Here is a 19,192-nt window from a genome sequence, read left to right as displayed (position 1 = left end):
TCCTCTTAGCTTCTGCATTATGCCTTCAGACCATGCCTGGGGTCCAAATATATGAACTAAAATAATGAAAAGTTCTCATGGGAACAAGAGAAAATATATAGATAAAGGAATGGGAGTTTAGCAAAGTCATACATATCCTACAAGTGCTGTGCCACTCGTGATAAAATCCAGATGATAATCTAAACAGTTCACTATCTCAGACAATAAAAGTACTAGGTTCTAAAAGGTGTTATGAATTCACCAAGGTTTCACTAAAATATCACCTTAATAGTGGGTAACCCTATATCTTAAGTAAGAATCTTCAGTTACTCTGGCACTGTGGGAGTCACAGCAGTACCACTCCTTTTCATACAGTTGAATAGCGCAAGGAATCCAGGACTCCATGGGAGATGCTGTGGCTTGGAGAAGTAGTGTAACGGCTATCAGACTGTGCTCTGAATTAAGAGGCCCCCAGATGGAATCTCACTTCAGCTCTGAATCCACTGGGTGGCCCATTTCTTCTCAGCATACCCTGGGCAAGCCATCCCCTCTTCAATATGTGGATAATTACAGGGTTGCTGTAAGGATTACAAGAAGGCAATACAAGTGAAAAGCTTTGAACACTCAAAGGTACCTACAGATGATAAGAATTATTATTAACTAGTAAATGCAGGCCCGTTGAATAACGGGCACTAGTGAGTGCTCCGGGGGCCCCGGCCGCCATTCCCCCTCCCGCCGCCGCCAGCCTCTATGCTGCGGCCGGTCTCCCCGGCCGGGCAAGGGCCCCAAGCCGCCCGGCTTCGGCGGTGGCGCCAGGCCTCGGCAGCGGCTTCACCACCACCTCGGCCGGCTTCCCCCGCCGCCTCCTCCCCCCGTCCGGCTTCGGCGGCGCGGCCAGGCCGCGGCCATGGCTCTGCCGCCGCCTTGGCCGCGCCGTGTCCTCTGGCCGAGGTGGCGGCTCTGCCACCGCCTCGGCCATTGCTCCCCTCCGCCACATACCCGGCTTCTTCAGGGCGGCCGCTTCTGGCTGCCCAAGATGTCTGCCGGGTCCTGCTGTTCGTTCGTGCCTGGCCTGTTCTGGGCATGTGCTGCGCGCATGCCCAGAACAGGCCAGGCACGAACGCACGCTTGGTGTCCGTACACGGACAGACACCAAGCGTTTTATTAGAGAGGATGCTGGAGTATTTATTTATTTGTGCCACCTAATGGTGCAGCAGGGAAGTAACTAGGGAGCAAGAGGTTAATGGTTTGAATCCTCGCTGGTATAATTCCCAGACTATGGGAAACACTTATATTGGGCAGCAGTGATATAGGAACAGACTATGGGAAACACCTATATTGAGCAGCAGCGATATAGGAAAATGCTGAAAGGCATCATCTCATACTATGCAGGATATGGCAATGGTAAATCCCTCCTGTATTCTACCAAAAGAAAACCACAGGGTTCTGTGGTCACCAAGAGTCGGCATCAACTCCACAGCACAACTTTACTTAATTTATTTACTTATTTATATTCTGCTCTTCATCTAAGGAGCCCAGAGCTGTGTACATGTTTACGATCATCCTCACAACAACCTTGTGAGGCAGGTTAGGAGGAGAGAGAAGTGACTGGCTCAGAGCCAGCCAATGAGTTTCAAGACTGAATAAGGATTTGAACTTGGGTCTCCCAAGTCCTAGGGCTCCTCATGATAAACCAATGGCATGGGAAGGACAGATACTGCAGCAGCTCCCATGCTGCCTGAGTAAAATGGCTAATGGGCTTTACAGCTCCAAAAGACTCTTCTGAATGCTGCACTCCTGGTAGACTTCTCCTCTCTTTCCAAGAAAACGAAAGAAAAGGATGATTCACATCCATCCTTATGAGGTGGGTAAAACTCTTTCAAAGGCCATCTTGAAAATACATCAGGTACTTTGAGTGCATTAGTGTGCATTTAGCCAGTTGTCAATTGTTTTTTTGTGGCTGAAACACAGAACAGGCTCTGCTTGAGTGGCTTCCTACCACCACTGCACATCTTCAAAAAATAAAAGCAATTTGGTCTCTGAGTACAGCAGAAATGGAACACAAATTCTTTGTTTTGTCAGATGTCCCTTTCCATGAGGAGAACCAGGAGATACAGCACAACACAGTGGATAGGAGCAGTTGTGCGGGTTTATTTTCCGTGTGCCTAGCAGGCCTTGCCCAAGGACCCTTCTCTCTCTCCTATTATCCACAAATAATACTGAAATGTGGTTTTAATTTTTTAAAAACTTTTTTGTCCTTCCACATGGGTCTTGAATATGATACACAGATACATCCAACCATATAGCTGTAAAAGGAGCACCTTTCACATGGGCCATGATCCTGCTCCCCCCCACCCCAAACATGATTTTGAGAAAAGGGTTTTAAGATGTAACTTCACGTTTCACCTGTTTGGTTTTTCTCAAGTCTGGACAGATTTTAACTGTATAATTGCAAATTAAACTTCCTTGCAGTTTGCAGTGGTGTAATTAAAATCACCCAAGCCACATGGTAACCAAGAGTACACCATGTTGAACATCACCCATGTCCTGGCAAGGACAATCTGTACAGGTGAATTGGGCCTGTACAGACCCAATTCATATCCGTGTTACTCTCCTCTACCTCTTCTACTGCTTGGTAGTCCATACTTCTAGATCTCTTTCCTCTTCTACACATCTGCCCTTTTCAAAACAACACAAATCCAACAGAGTCCAAACCCTGTGATCAGAATTATGGAATGAAAGAAAGCCATACTGTTCAGGGGTTTGAGGAGAAACATTAAAATCTTTATACTTTCAACAGCTGAACAATTCTAACCAATTCTAACTAACCAAGACAGACCTATTAACATCACATCATGTCTCTAGCGACCAGAAAAGATTACTGCAGTGCTAAGAGCAATGCGTTAGAATTCTCACTTCTAACACTAGAGATATGCTTGAGATGCGATTCAGCATCTGAATTGTGGGCGCATCCCTTTAAGACTGAGGGCTTACACAACCGCTTTAAAGCAGAGGAGAACAGGTCCATACCTGCTGCTCCTTCAATCACAGCCATTGCTGTAATCCCGGCATCCCACCACCCCAAGTATGCCTGCATGCCAGCAGGGCATCTCCCAGATGCCCCTGCATGATGCCGGCATGCACATGACCACTGTGTATCCATGCCATCCATGGCAAGCCTGAGTGGCTAACACATATTCTGCTTCTGTAGAGGAACGAGCAACAGTGTTTTGCTTTTGATTGCACCAAATAATTGCTCCACCTCCATAAAAGAACAGGTATCCACTTGTGAATTTACGATCTGTTCTGCCTTCTGCCCAGCCTACATTCACATAACCCAATAGCCTAGGATTATTGGCAATTCAAATTTTAAATGAGCCGTACCGTCAAGAGACCTACCCAGTCATTTCACTGCAATCCAATCATTTTTGGTGGGTATACTCATATTCCTGCTTAAAATTCCCACAGCTCTAGCGATGTCTGGTCTTGTTTCTGTGGCAATATATATAGAAGTTTCCTAATTGCTTTCCTATACTGTCCACTGTCTGGCAGAAGTTCTCTGTTTGCATCTTGCTTAAAGATGCAAAAGTTAATTTCCACTGGAGTGCCGACTTCCTTGGCATCTGTGAGACCCAGACATTCTAAAAGATCTTTTATTTCTGATTAAGAAGATAACCTCCATCTGGTTCTCTTTCTGTTCCAAGATAATAGGAAATGTTCCCCAGTTGCTTTACTTTTATTTCTTCATTCAAATGCTTTACAACCTCATCACTATCTTCTCTGTTTTGACAACAATCAAGACATCAATAGAGCATATAAGTCTAAATCCATCTATTGTTTTTAATCGTTGAATATAGACAAGAGTTAGCTTTTCCTTGGATAAACCCTTGTTTAACTAGCAACTGATTTAGCTTTGTATTCCAGGCTCTTACTGCTTGCTTTAGGTCCATAAATGCTCTTTTGGAGCTTACATACAAGTCCCTCCTTACCAAGTTCCTCAAATCCTGTGGTTGCTCCATGTAAATATCCTCCTTAATATCACCAAGTATAAATGCAGTTTTGACATATAGCAATAGCACTTACATTTATATACCGCTCTATAGCTGGAAGCTCTCTAAGCGGTTTACAATGATTTAGCATATTGCCCCCCAACATTCTGGGTACTCATTTTACCGACCTCGGAAGGATGGAAGGCTGAGTCAACCTTGAGCCCCTGGTCAGGATCGAACTTGTAACCTTATGGTTACAGGGCGGCAGTTTTTACCACTGTGCCACCAGGGGCTCTTTATAAATGGTCTACGTACATTTTCCTTGCTGCTGCAGTACAAAGGATTGAACTCTTCTTATAGAAGAGTGTTTTACTACCAGGGCAAAAATTTCATCATAATCCTCACCATATTTCTGAGAATATCGTTTAGCTACTACCCTTGATTTATAGCAGGGGACATCTCCTTCTGCATCGTGCTTCACTTTTAACACCCGTTTGGACCCTACAGCTTTTCTAGGCAGATCCGTAAGTATCAAAGTATTGAGCTGATGTAGAGAAGGGATCATCATCATCATCATCATCATCATCATCTTGACTTGTTAGCCACCCCATAACAAATTGTTCTCTTGGTAGCTCACAACACAGCATTAAAACATCAAATAAAAATACATAACACATTAAATAACAACAGACCATTGGATCTCTTCTCCTGCAGCTTTTCTCCAATTGCAAGCTTGAGCAGCTGGCATTATCAATATCCTCCCATATACGAGGTTCCAGTGTTCCCTCTAAGGTGTGTGTGCACACACAATTTTTATCCGCTGAGAAAAACTCACAATCCACTAAGTTAATTTTAGATCTTGCTCAGAAAGGCCCTATTCTAAATGCACATGCACACAGACACACTACCTTGATACTGCCACCCAGAACAAAACTCATTCTGCACACAGATGGCGGAAAAAAAATAGAGGGAACACTGCTAGGCTCTTGCACAGGGCTGCACAACTTCGGCCCTCCTGCAGATGTTGGCCTACAATTCCCATAATCCCTGGCTATTGGACACTGTGACTGGGGATTGTGGGAACTGTAGTCCAAAGGAGAAGAATCAGTCGAGGCTCTAACCAAACTATGCCAGCAAATTTGGAGAATGACACAATGGCCAACAGATTGGAAGAGGTCAGTCTACATACCCATACCAAAGAAAGACAACAGATTGCACAAATCATCGCACAATATCCTTAATTTCACATGATAGCAAAATAATGCTCAGGGTCATCCAATGCAGATTACAGCCCTGCATGGAAAGAGAAATGCCAGATGTTGAAGCTGGTTTCAGAAAAGCCTTTGATTGCATTGATCATGTCAAGTTGTGGAATATCCTTGGGAAAATAGGTGTCCCAGAACATGGCATTGTTCTCATGAGAAACCTATACACCGGGCAGGAAGTCTATACACAGTCCAGACGGAACATGGTGAAACAGACTGGTTCCAGATTGGCAAAGGAGTAAGACAAGGCTGTATAATTTCTCCTTCTTTATTCAATTTATATGCTGAACATATACTGAGAGAAGTTGGATTGGAAGAAGATGAGCGTGGTTTTAAAGTTGGAGGAAGAAACATCAATAACCTGTGCTACACTGATGACACCACTCTGATAGCTGAGAATGCAGATGATCTGCAAGCTCTAGTAACAAAAGCCAAGGAGCACAGTGAAAAAAATGGGACTATAACTAAATGTAAAGAACACTAAACTAATGACAACAGGTACAGCAACCAGCCTCAGAATTGACAATGAACCAGCCTCAGAACTGACAATGACTGAAGTGGTGGATAGCTTCTGCCTTTTAGGATTGACCATCAACAGTAAAGGATCCAGCAGTCAAGAAATATGTCACAGACTAGCACTTGGTAGGGTTGCAATGAAGGCCTTGGAACTGATATTTAGATGCTGTGACATGTCTTCACCTACAAAGATTAGAATCTTTCAGACTATGGTTTTCCCCAGAATACTCTATAGACACGAAAGCTGGACTTTGACGAAGCAAGATAGAAAAAGTGTTGATGCTTTTGGACTTTGGAGCTGGAGAAGACATTTGAGGATACCGTGGACAGCCAAGGAAACAAACAAATGGGTCCTAGAACAAATCCATCCAGAATCTTCACTCAAGGCACAAATGATCAGGCTCAAACTATCATACTTTGGACACATTATGTGAAGACCCAGCTCCCTTGAGAAGTCCAAAATGCTGGGAAACGGTGAAAGAAAGAGAAGAAGAGGATGACCAGCAGCAAGGTGGATGGACTCAATTATGACAGCAATGAATGCACCACTGAGAGACCTTAAAGGCCAAGTGGAAGACAGATCATCCTGGGGAATATCTATCTATGTGGTCTCTAAGAGTCGACACCGACTTGACAGCACTCAATCAATCAATCAATCAGTCAGTCCAAAAACAGCTGGGGGGCCTAACTTGAGCTGGCCTGTGCACATTTTCTTTTCTAGTCATATATTATGTATTTATTCAATTTCTATACTGCCCTTCCAGAATGGCTCAGGGCAATTTAAAATTAAAACAAAACTATTAAAATCAATTAACAGTTAAAACAGAAATTATGAGAGTCTTTTTGCTAGAGTACCTTTTCTTGCTGAGTACCTTACCTCTGACTGAGCATTAATGTTCTGGATAGTTAGTTGGCAGAATAATCACATCAACTTCTTTCTCTGATTTTTCTTGTTCAGGCTCCTTTTGCATCTGAATGTCCAGTTTAATATCGGGTACTTCATCAGCAGTTGGCAATCCCCACTACCACCTCGCTCCATCAATATACACCACATTACACATTATTACAGTTTCTGTGGCAAGAACAAGTATTCTATACCTTTTACATCCTTGTGTAGAGCCAACTAATATCCCTTCCTCATACCTGAAGTTCAGTTTGTTCCTTTTAGACTTTAGCACATAGGCATATGCTTTAAAGGCAAAAACTCTAATTTGCTCCATATTCGGCTTCTTGCCATGCCAAATTTCAAATGACATTAGCTTTATAACTTTAGTAGGCAGTCTGTTTTGTAAATTAGTAGCAGTCATAATTGCCTCTCCCCAAAATGTACTATGCAGTCCTGCATCCAGCAGCATGCATCTGGCCATTTATATTAAAGATCAATTCTGTTTTCTTATTCAGGCTATTCCTTATTTCTAATTCCTGATTTCTTATTCAGGCTAACTACTTGCTTCACCATCTCAGAACTCTGGGCCCATAACGCTGTGGAGGGGTATGAGAAGAAACATTAAAATCATCACAGATGATTAAAGAAGGAACATTAAAATCATCACAGAGTATGCCCTGGTGGTACAGACATTTAGCCCAAGAGATTATCTGGCGACATTAGGTTGAGTTAAAAAAAAAACAAAGAAGCTATTCCCACGATCAGTAAAAAGTAGGCTAAGGGAGCCTAGCCTGCTTTCTGCTGATCATGGGAACCACTGGGCTCACAGGCGAGCCCGGTGGGTCCAAGGTAGATGGCTCGCCTAATTCCCCCTCCCCTTAAATGAGGTTAACAGAATGAATGCTCCGTTAGCTTCATTTTTTTGCTCGTATGCTGCGACAGCGCACAGCAACACATGAGCAGACCCCTGACCGGGAGCCTGCAGCCAGGCTCCCAACCTCAGGGGTCTCTCCAGAATGCCCTGCGCACTCACGCAGGGCATCCTGGAACTTCCGGGGGCCGAGTGGCCCACAATCCCCACAGCCCCCACTGGCTCCATGACGGAGTCGGCAGTTGTGTGGGTGGCTGATCCAGCTGCTCAGGATTTGGAGGCTGCTCATGTGTGGGGACAGTGGGCTAAGCCCACTCTCCCCGCACCAATCCTTCTGGCGCTTTGCATGTGTTGTGTGAAGCGCATCAAAGTTGTATTCAAAAACAAAAACATCACATACTAAGAGAGAGAGATTGAACAACATGCCCAAACAGCACTAGCCTTCAACAACAACTGAACAGTTCTAACTGACTCTGACCAAGACCCATTAACAGCTCATCATGCCTCTAGGGCCAGAAGAGGTCACTGCGGTGCTAAGAGCCATGCTTTAGAATTCTCACTTCAAACACATAATACCTTGCAGAGCAAGAAAAACATATCACAACTGCAGAAGGAGGGCCTTTTGTTGATGTATTGCTCCAAACAATAGTCCAGCTCTGCAAATATTATGCACGCTATTGTGCAAAAAATCTCAGAAAACATATTAATGCAAGTGGGGCAAGCAGACTGTTGTGGAAAGGCAGCAAAAGGAGCAACAGGAGTGTAGCAACCTTGGTTAGGGCCCTGAGACAAAATGTGAAGACCCTGCTTCTTCAGAGAGGTGGGAGGGGGAGAGTGAAGAACAAGGGGTTGCCCAGCCGGAGGCCCCTGTCCCTCAGGACCCAGGGACATGTGTTCTCCATTATTCAAGGATTGTCATGCCCCTTAGTAATAGCAGATATTGGGGTGTGCACAGAACCTTTTGCGTGGTTCGCTCCAAATTCAGACTGAACTGCGGGGGCCCACGGACTGATTCAGCTGAACCAACCAGCTGTCCCAGTCAATTTGACCAAACCAGCTCAAAGCAGTTCAGCAGCTCGTGATGATATGTAAGGGGAATCCAGTGAGGATTCTCCTTTGCTTGTAAATAGGAATTATTATTATTATTTTTTAATTTAGTTTGCCAGTGAGGGTGACGCTGGGGTGGCGGTGAGGCGTTGACAAGAAGCATCTGTAAATATAGATGCTGATGTGCTCTCCCCAGCAAGCAGACTGCACAATGGCGTGGCTCTGCTCTCCACATATGTGTGACCATGCAAAAAGGCTCTGCGCATGTGCGGAGGCCAAGTAAGTGCGGAGCCACGCCACTGCACAGGCTGCTGGCTGGAGGGAGCAGTGCTGCCGGTAAGCACCTTAGCACCTCCTTTTACAGGTGCCTCTCGCCACTCTCACTGGCAAGCCCCTTAGAAAGAATTTTTAAAGAATTCCCCTTTTTCAAGCCAAGGGGGATCCTCACCGGATTCTCCTTTACATAGCAGTACGAACAGGCGAACAGGTTCTCATTGAACCAGGCTCAATTTGGCTCAATCGTGGACCGGCTCAATCCATTTGAACCTACGCAGCAGACTGGTTCAGTTCTGGACTGTTAGTGTACACCCCTAATAGATATATGTATGGTCTTTACTGCCCACACCACCAAAAGTCCATCAGACATCATGAGCCTGATTGCAGCCAATCAATTCTGCCAACAGCTTCACGTCTCCAGTGCGCCTGCTGCTGCTTTATGTCATTTTTATTAAATATGGCTTGCCCTTTTCACTGAAGCCCCGAGTACAGACAAAACAGTCAGCAGAACAATGAGATTAAAGGGGGGGGGGGGCGCTTGTCTAAATAATAATTATTCTAATGAATGTCAGGAGAAAGTGGAATTGCAGCTGCTTTTTCCAAGCAAGTGTAATCACAATTTACACTGCAAAGAGTGATACTTATAAAGAAACTGGGGCATCAAACTCATTCTATTTGAACTTCTATTAGAGTCTGTCTCTCTCTCTCTCTCTCTCTGTGTCTGCCAATATAGAGTCAGAATACAGGGTTTCTGGTCAATCTGTGATATCTTGGATCAAAATCACACGTTGAAGCAGCAAAAAGCTCAAAGAGAATTTGAAATTGGTCTTCTTAACACCATTGGATACTTATTCTGTGAACGCCCTTGGCATTTTCTCTTTTTTATGTAGTTACTTGGGAAGCACACATAATCAAATTCCCTCAAGAGGGGTAATGCAGGGAACAAGATTTTAGAGTACAGAACACGGTGCTAAAGGACAGAGTGATGCTCACCACTGGTATGTCCGCCACCATTCTGACACTCACCCACTGCTAGTCTCACTGGCTGCACATGTATCACGTGACATGCTGCTTCAAACTTCTCCAGGTGCTCATAGCCCCATTTCAGGCAGCTGTCAGGGTGGTCCCATGTCCATAGCATTATACCCGTTAGCACTTTCATGCCAACTTGAGCCTATTCCAAGGAAAGACAGAGATTGAAATCTGAGGAGCCGCTGAGGAGCCACCTAGAAACTATCCATATGACATGTCCCAATTCCAATCAAGAAAGGCAGCAAACAGATGGGCTAAAGCAGGGTTTCTTAACTTTGGGCCCCCAGATGTTGGACTACAACTCCCAGAATCCCCAGACATGGCCTTTGTGGCTGGGGATTCTGGGAGTTGTAGTCCAACAACATCTGGGGGCCCAAGGTTAAGAAACCCTGGGCTAGAGGTTGCGAGAGCAGAAGACCTTTCAGGGGCTTTCTCTGGCCCTCAGGCTGCCAGTGGCTGCTCTCTGTTTTACAGACTTTGTCCTGTCGTTCTTTGGATAATGTTCTGATGCTCACGTTAAATTCTTCAGTGAATTGCTAACTTCTGCTTCAATCACCACTAAATTGTTGCAGTATAAAAACTATGAAATGTGTTCCTTTTTGCAACAGAGGTGCAGTGGGGTATATGAATATAAGAACTGCCTTGCTAGATGAGACCTGCCTAATTCAGCATTCTGTACTGTACAATCTGATAAAGGCCTTTTCCACAACGCGACACAAAAACCTTTTGAGCATACAGATTCAGCTTTAGAATTAATTAAGAGACTCCGTGAGGACATTCAAATAGGGAAACAAGGAAATATGGAAATGTGAATGGCTTGTATTTCTTCTTTCACTGCTTCTGCTAAAATATGCAACTTGAGATTTGAACTTTGCTGTCAGCAATATGCACCCAGATCCAGCTTACGATGTAATTTGATACCAGGGAGGCAGAGGAGATTCCGAGCTGTGGTTTGAAAGCCATGATGGATCATATTGCGGCTAACAAGCTCCAACTTTATCCAGACAAGGAGGAAGTGATGGTGGTTAATAGAAAGCTTGATCAGGGTATGGGGTTTCAGCCTGTTATAGACAGGGTTGAACTCCTTCTAAAGGAGCAGATTCGCAGCTTGAGGATCCAGCACTACTCCTAGAAAACTCAGGTGGCAATGGTGGCCAGGAGTGGCTTTGCTCAACTTTGCTCAACTTTGCTCAACTGCAACCATTCTTCAAAAAGGTTGATCTAGCCTCTGTCACCCATGACTTACTCATGTTGTGTCTGGAATATTGTAATACGCTCCATGTGGGGCTACCCTTTAAAAGTATTCAGAAACTACACAAGGTGCAGAATGTGGCTGCCAGGTTGATTTCTGGGACTGACTGCAGTGCACATATTACAGTCATCTATCTGTACCTGTAAACTACCTATCGTGATTTTCCCAATCGCGGATTTGAGAATCCGCAACTGGTAAATTGTAACCATCCTCACAGCTCTGACCTGAGTATCCACGGTTCGGTAATTTTTAGAAAAAACTTTGGGGTTTGGGGGAGGGTAATTTCAGGGGCTAGGAGATCATGTCTGGGGCCAGAAGGTCATTTCCAGTGGTCAGGGGGCAATTTCTGGGGGTTGGGGTGACTTTCAGGGGTCCGGGTGATGGGGGGGTTGGGGGGTTATTACCGGGGGTCAGGAGTCATTTCTGGAGGTCAGGGGGACATTTTTGGGAGTCAGGTGGGGATTCCCCTAACCCCCTGTTTGCCATTGAAACCAATGGCTCTCCAACCATGAGGCTTTCCAGGAATGGAACCCTCTCAGTTGGCGAGGGACAACTGTACTCCAATCCTGAAGGCTTTGCACTGGCTGCCAATCTGTTTCCAGGTACAATTCAAACTGCTGCTTATCTTCTCTATATATAATTCTCTAAGGTGTACCTGTGGCTAATCCCGTGCGTGGCAGCTCTTGCAAAAGTTCACAAGCAGAAACACCATGGTGATTGGGCTGTGGAGATTCCATATGCAAATAGCGAGGAGGAGTTTGTGAGAGCAGAAGCACCATGGAGATTGGGCATTGGGAATTCCATATGCAGATAGGGAGGAGGAGCCTGTGGCACCGTGATTGGGCAGTAGGGATTCCCTATGCAGATAGGGAGGAGGAGCCTGTGACGGTTAAGGAATGCAACTGTTACTAGTCGGAAGGTGTTCTTGACTGTAGAGGAGACTGTAGAGGTTGCTCTCTCCCAGCCTTTAGGAGGAAAGTGAAGACTGCCCTTTTTATTCAGGCTTTTGGCCAATGAGTGTCCCCCTGTTCTCTTTTATATGAATATGACATATATTTACACACCACTTTTCACTAAAGGTTCCCAAAATCATTTACAGATATTATTATGGTATTATTATTATTAATAATAATAATAATAATAATTCAATTTCTATACCGGCCTTCCAAAAATGGCTCAGGGTGGTTCCAAAAATGGCTCAGAGAAATAATAAATAAATAAGATGGCTCCCTGTCCCCAAAGGGCTCACATTCTTTAAAAAACACAAGATAGACACCAGCAACAGTCACTGGAGGTACTGTGCTGGGGGTGGATAGGGCCAGTTATTCTCCCCCTGCTAAATAAAGAGAATCACCACTTTTAAAGGTCTTTCTTCATTTAGCAAGGCATCAGTTACCTCCCTTCAGTCCCCACAAAACACAAATCTCTGCTTTGCCTCTACTGAAGACTCAGTTAACACTCAGTTAACCACACCACTCCCTACTCCCACCACAGGCTATTCAAGCCCAATCGGAATTTCCTCAAAAACACAATTCACTCTACCTGCATCACATATTATCATGAAGAGTGAAAAGGTAATGGTCTCGCCCCCCAAATATAGCCCAAATGAGCTCTCACATTCAGTTGGCGTGAAACAGGCCACAACCCAAATCCTAACAGATAAACTCAGCTCTACCCCAGGGTGGGCTCCACTCTCACCAGCAGTCCTAGATCAGCAGATAAAACTCAGCATCCCCACTCCATACTGCTCCGGCTCTGTGAGTAGTGATCAACATGTTCATGACAGGATGGGGTTGGCAAAAGCCAGTCACTCTAGGCGGCCACATTTCTTCTTTCTGTGGAAGAAATATTGCACATCCACATTCTTTTTTGTGCCTGAAGAGGGCTCGAAGGCCTGAACACACCCAGTACTAAGACTGGATTTCTGTTGTAGGCCATGAGTTTCCCAGTTCACAAGCCTCAACATTGTTTCATGCATGTGGGAAGATGGCGACTGTGCATGTGTGGGGTACTTTGGTCGATAACAGAAAGACAAATGACACATCTCACCCTTGATTTGATTACTTTTCTGCACAGGTTTTCGGCTTGCTCACCAGTACCTTGTAACCACTACTATATCAAGATTACAGCATGACAAGGGATAAAGACCATGTCCTGACTGACATTTTGCTTTATCGTTCCACTTAAATCAACACAGGATAAAAACAGCATGACATTATCTCAGTTTCCTAGTCCAGGACTCCCACAGGCAGATTAATGGGCTTCTACACAAGCTGTCCAACAGCAACCACTTTATGCAGCAAAATAAAAGAAACAAGTAGTAAGGGGCACCTTCCCAGTGGGCTTGCAAGCATCAGCTGGATCCAGCCTGTTTCTTTCGAAACAATAAGCTCTGAGGTATCATCCCACAAGACAGTGGTTCTCAAACATGGGTCTCCAGATGTTGTTGGACTGCAGTGACCAAAGGCCATTGTGAAGGGAGATGATGGGAGTTGTCCAACAACAGCATGACGGGAGTTGTAGTCCTCCAGGGCATCTGGGGACCCAAGTCTGAGAACTCCTGACATTAGGGGATGCTGCAGAGGCTGGCAGCAGAAGCTAGTTCGTAAGAAGAGTTCAGAGACAAGAACTTTAGTAGCTAAGAAACAGAAGGGCAAAAATTGGATACTATTATGTTGTCAAGATAATCGCTCAGAACAAGCTATAAACATTCCAGTGATTTTTAAAAAAATATAAGGGTGATTAAGAGACACTTCATGTTTAAAAAACAACTAAAGACCTTTTATTTGTTCAAGCTTTTACTCCTTAGGGGCTCTCAAGAGTCTCAGTTCTCCTGCTTCTGTTGCCTTTTTATGGTTGCTTTTTATTTGGTGCTTTGTGGTTTTTACTGCTTAACCAATTTTAAGGTTTTAAATGATTTTTATGGAATGTTATGGTATTTTAACTTTTGTAAACTGCCTTGGGATGCTTTATGAAAGACAGTATAAAAACTGAACAATCAATCAATCAATAAAATGAAGGGAAGTAGTTGTACAAGAGCCCGTATGTCTAGCAGCTGCAATGCTAGGAGGATCCAGGAGAGCTTGGGCCTTTTTTCTTTCTAGTTCCAACATCTTACATAGAGCAGTTTCAACATTTCAAGACATTTTATCTCTTTCCCAATGTGTTTAATAGGCCACAATTCTAACATGTTCTAGAAGACAAATTTGTTCCTCCTCTTCCCCCAGAAGCAACTCTGCATTCTCCCGAACAACTTCTGGTCCAGTCATCTTATCGATTCCTCTTAACTCCATGAGCGGATATAGGCAAAATAAAATTTAAAATCCCAAAACCTTTATATTTCCTGTTCTAGAAGGATCTTCTATCACACCAGTCCCAGTTCTAACACCAAATGATGTCATGGGATGGCCAGAAGGGATCTTCTCTACCTCTCCAACTCACTCATTTCCATTTTACATTTTTTGTCTTTTCTCTGTCCAGAAGCATATAGAAAAAGCTCAACAATGCATGGGATGTACCTTCCCAACGAGGCAGATAAAAGACACCAGTTGAGAACAAAAGTCTCAGACTGTTATGCCCCCAATCTTTAAGAACAATTTAGCTTTTAGGCATACCCTGAACTCTGAATCCAGCTCCTGATGGTACACATTACATACAAAACATAGAGAGAGAGAGAAAATATATGACGCACTACAGCATCTCTAGTAGATATTATTTCCATGAACACTTACAGTTAACCACTGTTTGAAACTGGGCTGGATTGTACACCATATGAGATGGGGGGGGCAATATAACGTTGGGTTCAGTGTTCTGTCAGGACCCCAGCCTGTATCCTTCAAACAAAACTGACTCTCGATGACACCCCCTCAGTCCTCCTCCTGATAGACCCTTCTGGTGGCAACTTTCTGTTGGCCAGTCTTGCGCTTCACCATCATTCCTGCAGCGTTTCCTGGACCCTGCAGCGCCTGTGCTGGGAGGATGTAGGAGGGGCTTCTCTGGGTAGGCGAATGCTGAGAGAAGTGTCTTAGGGCTCAACAGTTGTGAGGGGCCAGTGGAGATCAAGTTATCAGGAACAGAGGCAGACATGGGAAGGTCAGGTAAAGGAGGTTCTGATGACATGGGGTCTGGAACAGGCAAGGGTTCCCGTTGGGTATCTGTGGCAGGCAGCTCATTGTTGAGTTCAGGGGGCTGAGTGAGGCTGGTGTTTTCAGGAGGAGCCTCTGTCGCAGGTTCCTCATCGGAGGGCAGGTCTGGCTCTTCAAAGGGGTCACTGTCCACTTCAGGGCTAGGGTAAGGGTGATCCCTGACAACAGGCCTATAGAAGGAACTAAGCTATTCGTTTGTTGTTGTTGCTATTGTGAAGATCAGTCCAAATTGCTACTGAGGGTTAAAGTGACATGACCCTTCATTCTGTCACAGTTTTATTAGAAAAGATATCTGTATCTATTATTTATTTTTAAGAGTTTGTGCAAAATAAAGTCATACTCTCTGATAGTTTGATATTAGCCTACAGATAATAAATTTTGCATACACAATCCTGCCACTGAAATTAGCTGAATGCACTACCTTTTACACTGGAATATGCTCGGTGGACATTTAAATAATTTGTTGATAGTTTTTTTAAAGATCTGAATATAATCAGTATATCTTAACTATTATTGTTCTCAACAGATTTTTAACACTCAATAATCAGACCAATAATTCCAAAACAACATCATCCCCAAGAAAAGCAGAAGATCTTTCTCAGATTCAAATTTACTATGATTAAATTTACCATATATGGTCATTATTCAATAAAATGAATAATGTTTCAAGTTGAAATCCTACAAATTTCAAAATGTTCTTTTACTTCCCTTTTGCAAGCACATTAAAAAATTCTATTACATATATTTAATTTCTTGAACCTGCCTAGAACTTTAGTCTATGCAAAATGACTTGGCCCAGTCAACAATGGGCCTCACCAACTAGTCCTATATAATTATCATTCATATGAACTACTTTCAAAACTCACAACATATTGGTAAATTGTGTCGTCAAGTCAGTTTTGCCCACAGAGCCCTGTGGTTTTCTTTGGTAGAATACTGGAGGAGTTTACCACTGCCTCCTCCCGCACAGTCTGAGCTGATGCCTTTCAGCATCTTCCTTTATCGCTGCTGCCCGATATAGTACCAGCGGGGATAAGAACTGGCAACCTTCTGCTTGTTAGTCAAGCATTTCCCTGCTGCGCCACTTAAAGTGCAACACAACATAATGAGCATGATACAATTAAAGCACATCAACAATACCATTCTTTCATTGAAATTGTGAACAAGTTAGCAAAAACATACAACTCTCACAATACAGCAAACTATGGATCTAGCCAAACTGCAAAGTTACACAAGTTTTATTACTATTACCCCAACCTTTTATTCTTGTTGCCCTTTTAAAAAAACCCCAAAAAAACCCTTAATCTATAATATTAGGATCACTGAAATTTTATTCCAAACATTATCTGAACTTTTTCTTCAAAATCAAGGGTGATACTATGACCTCTTCCCCCATATCCCAGACAAAAGCATAATCAACAGAAGCTAACAAGTGCTCACATAAATAAAGCTGGCAGGAATGTTCCCTCCGGCAATTATACTGCAAGCTGTTACACAAGCATGTACCTGCACTCCAGAATTCAATCTTTGACTCTAAATACTGGAGGAGGGGTGCATCCTAGACACTCAAGACAATCCCACCCCACCCGCATGCTGAATATTGTTCTTGTTTAGATGCTGTTGATATGTGCAAGTGCCCTTAATGCCTCTTCATTTCAAGTACAATTTGACAAATGCACACACTGAGCAGAGCAGCTACTCATTAGGTTGGCAACCCAAACAAAGCAGCAGCAATAGAAATAAAATGTTCAGTGTCAGTCATTCTTGGCAGCAGTGACAACACGTGAAGGGAGGCAAACATGTAACTCGTAAGTCGAAACAAAGCAACCAGTGACGAGTAATTGAAAAATGAGCCAGGTGACAGCATGGAGCCAATCGGCTGTGACTTCCAGGAAAGCCTCACCTCAGCTCGCTGAGTTTCAATTCTCCATATCCTTTCAAGGACATATTGTCCCCATATCTTTAGAATTACTTTTGCTTGCTTTTGTTTTTATGAAATTAATCTATGCCCGTGTCGCTAAGACAGTTTGCCCAGAAAGGCATTTTCCAGCTTTTAATTCATACAGTGATAGGGTTTTCTGTATCGTTACTCATTTCATGAATTTGGGTGTCAGCTCTGGTCTGAGAGTTTAAGGAATCGAAATGCGGAGACCCAAGTTGATTCTGGACAAAGCCATTTCATGGAACAGACAAAAAACCTGTAAAGTGCACAAAGTTGCCTTATGATGACCAAGTTCCAGCTAGCCAGCCAAGCATCCATGTGATGCATACTACCCACCTCTCTTTCTTTCCTCAAAACGTCCTGAAAACCTTCCTGAAGACATTACTTGGAAGCATGTGATTGGGACTAGCATTCTTATTCAGGAAATTGCTTCTTCAGTAAATAGCAGCTACTGTAGATCAGGACTCCTTGTAGATTGGCACCATGGTGTGTGTGGGGAGATAGATTAACCTTCTACTTCCTCCACAGCCCTCATCAAATTGGGGATTCCCACAGCTGCTATTTCAACTGAGGGGAGGGAAACCCCATTTGTGTCTATGGGAGCTTCTGTTGTTGTTGTTGACATTGACGACTCAGACAAAACAGCAGACAGAGGGAGAACTCTTGATTGAAACTGTGACAGAGAAGAGGGTGAATCCCTCAAGACACACCACAGTCCCCATTCTCAAGGAGGGCTGATCCAACTGCTATTTATTGAATAAACAACATGCATGTTAGCCCCAATCAAATGCTTTAAGTACTGTCTGGTTTAACCCTTAACAGGCAACCAATCATTAATTAACCAGTGACTATCCAAAGCCAAACCAAAATAGATATAACAGCATTTGCTCACAACTATCCTTTCCTGTCCAACTCCTTTCCTCCCTCTGCTGTTCTATGACTCTTCCCTCTCCCTCTTACCTCCCTGATTTGTCTCCCTATACCAAAATACAGGAATGCTTAAGTTACTCTGTAAAGTGCTAGGTACATGGTTGGAATAATAATACATAGTTCTGGTAAGAACTAATCTGCCTACTTGCCTATCACCATTTCTACATCTAGACTAAATGTGGTCCAAATTGGTTAGGCAGTTCACAAATTAGCCCACTTGTGCCTCAAACATTCATGTGCCGCCATCTTGAATTGGGACAGATGACATCATCACAAACTATGCCATTAAGGTGTCCCTATTTGTCCCTACAACGGTACATAATTTGCTTCATATTAGACCAGGCATTCATATTAGACCAGGCATATTAGACCAGGCAAGTTGATGGAGAGACACCCACACCCACACCCACCCACCCACCCACCCACAAGAAATGCCGGGTGATCTCATAAGCTTACTTTACTTAAAGAAAGTAAGCTAATAAATGGTAACAATAATATTATTGACCTTGAAAGGTGGTAGATCTTAAAATAATCTCAAGCCCCCAGATAGAGTTATTTTCCAGTCCTGCTATGGTAGAATTTCCTTAGAAACAGATCCACATGGAGGCTCTGAAAACAGCACATCCACATGGAAACAGGAAGTGTTGTTTAAGACTCTTCAGTTTCCAACAGTTCATACTACAGAAAGGCAGCAGCTCAATATAAATACTGGTCCTGAAGTCTATATGACTGACTTTCAAGCTCAAAGAAAGGAAAAACAATACCTTCTCTATAGGATAAATCTTCCCATAAGCTTTCCACATGTCTGGTTTTAATACTATTCCTACTGCAGAAACTGGAATCCATTGGGATTATAGGAATCAAGCATGAAAAAGTTCTACGAAATCCTCTGAACTGTAACCAATAGAAGTACCCTAGGAATACTATTCAAAGGAGATAGCTAAGCTTCCATTTGTTGATTGATTGATTGATTGATTAACTGCCATCAAGTCGGTGTTGATTCTTAGTGACCACATAGATAGATTCTCTCCAGGATGAGCTGTCTTCAACTTGGCCTTTAAG

The 19,192-nt window shown here is 43.6% G+C and overlaps 1 protein-coding gene across 4 annotated transcripts in view; it reads right to left on the bottom strand.

Moving 5' to 3' along the window:
• MBP (myelin basic protein) overlaps positions 1-19,192 on the bottom strand; it is a 214,827-nt gene that overhangs the window by 160,374 nt on the left and 35,261 nt on the right. For 2 of the 4 annotated variants that reach the window (XM_053244438.1, XM_053244439.1), the window contains exon 1: positions 9,856-9,911. The exons of the other annotated variants lie outside the window; for them this stretch is intronic. In XM_053244438.1, coding sequence (XP_053100413.1) covers positions 9,856-9,896 — 41 coding nt within the window. In that variant the 5' untranslated portion in view covers positions 9,897-9,911. Of the gene's footprint in view, positions 1-9,855; positions 9,912-19,192 lie in introns of those variants that run through there. 4 annotated transcript variants of the gene reach the window in all.

The sequence above is a fragment of the Hemicordylus capensis genome, chromosome 4 (genome assembly GCF_027244095.1).
Source record: "Hemicordylus capensis ecotype Gifberg chromosome 4, rHemCap1.1.pri, whole genome shotgun sequence".
NCBI classification, from domain to species: domain Eukaryota; kingdom Metazoa; phylum Chordata; class Lepidosauria; order Squamata; family Cordylidae; genus Hemicordylus; species Hemicordylus capensis.
Note: the sequence above shows the minus strand (reverse complement) of the source record. Positions and strands in the feature narration are given on the sequence as shown.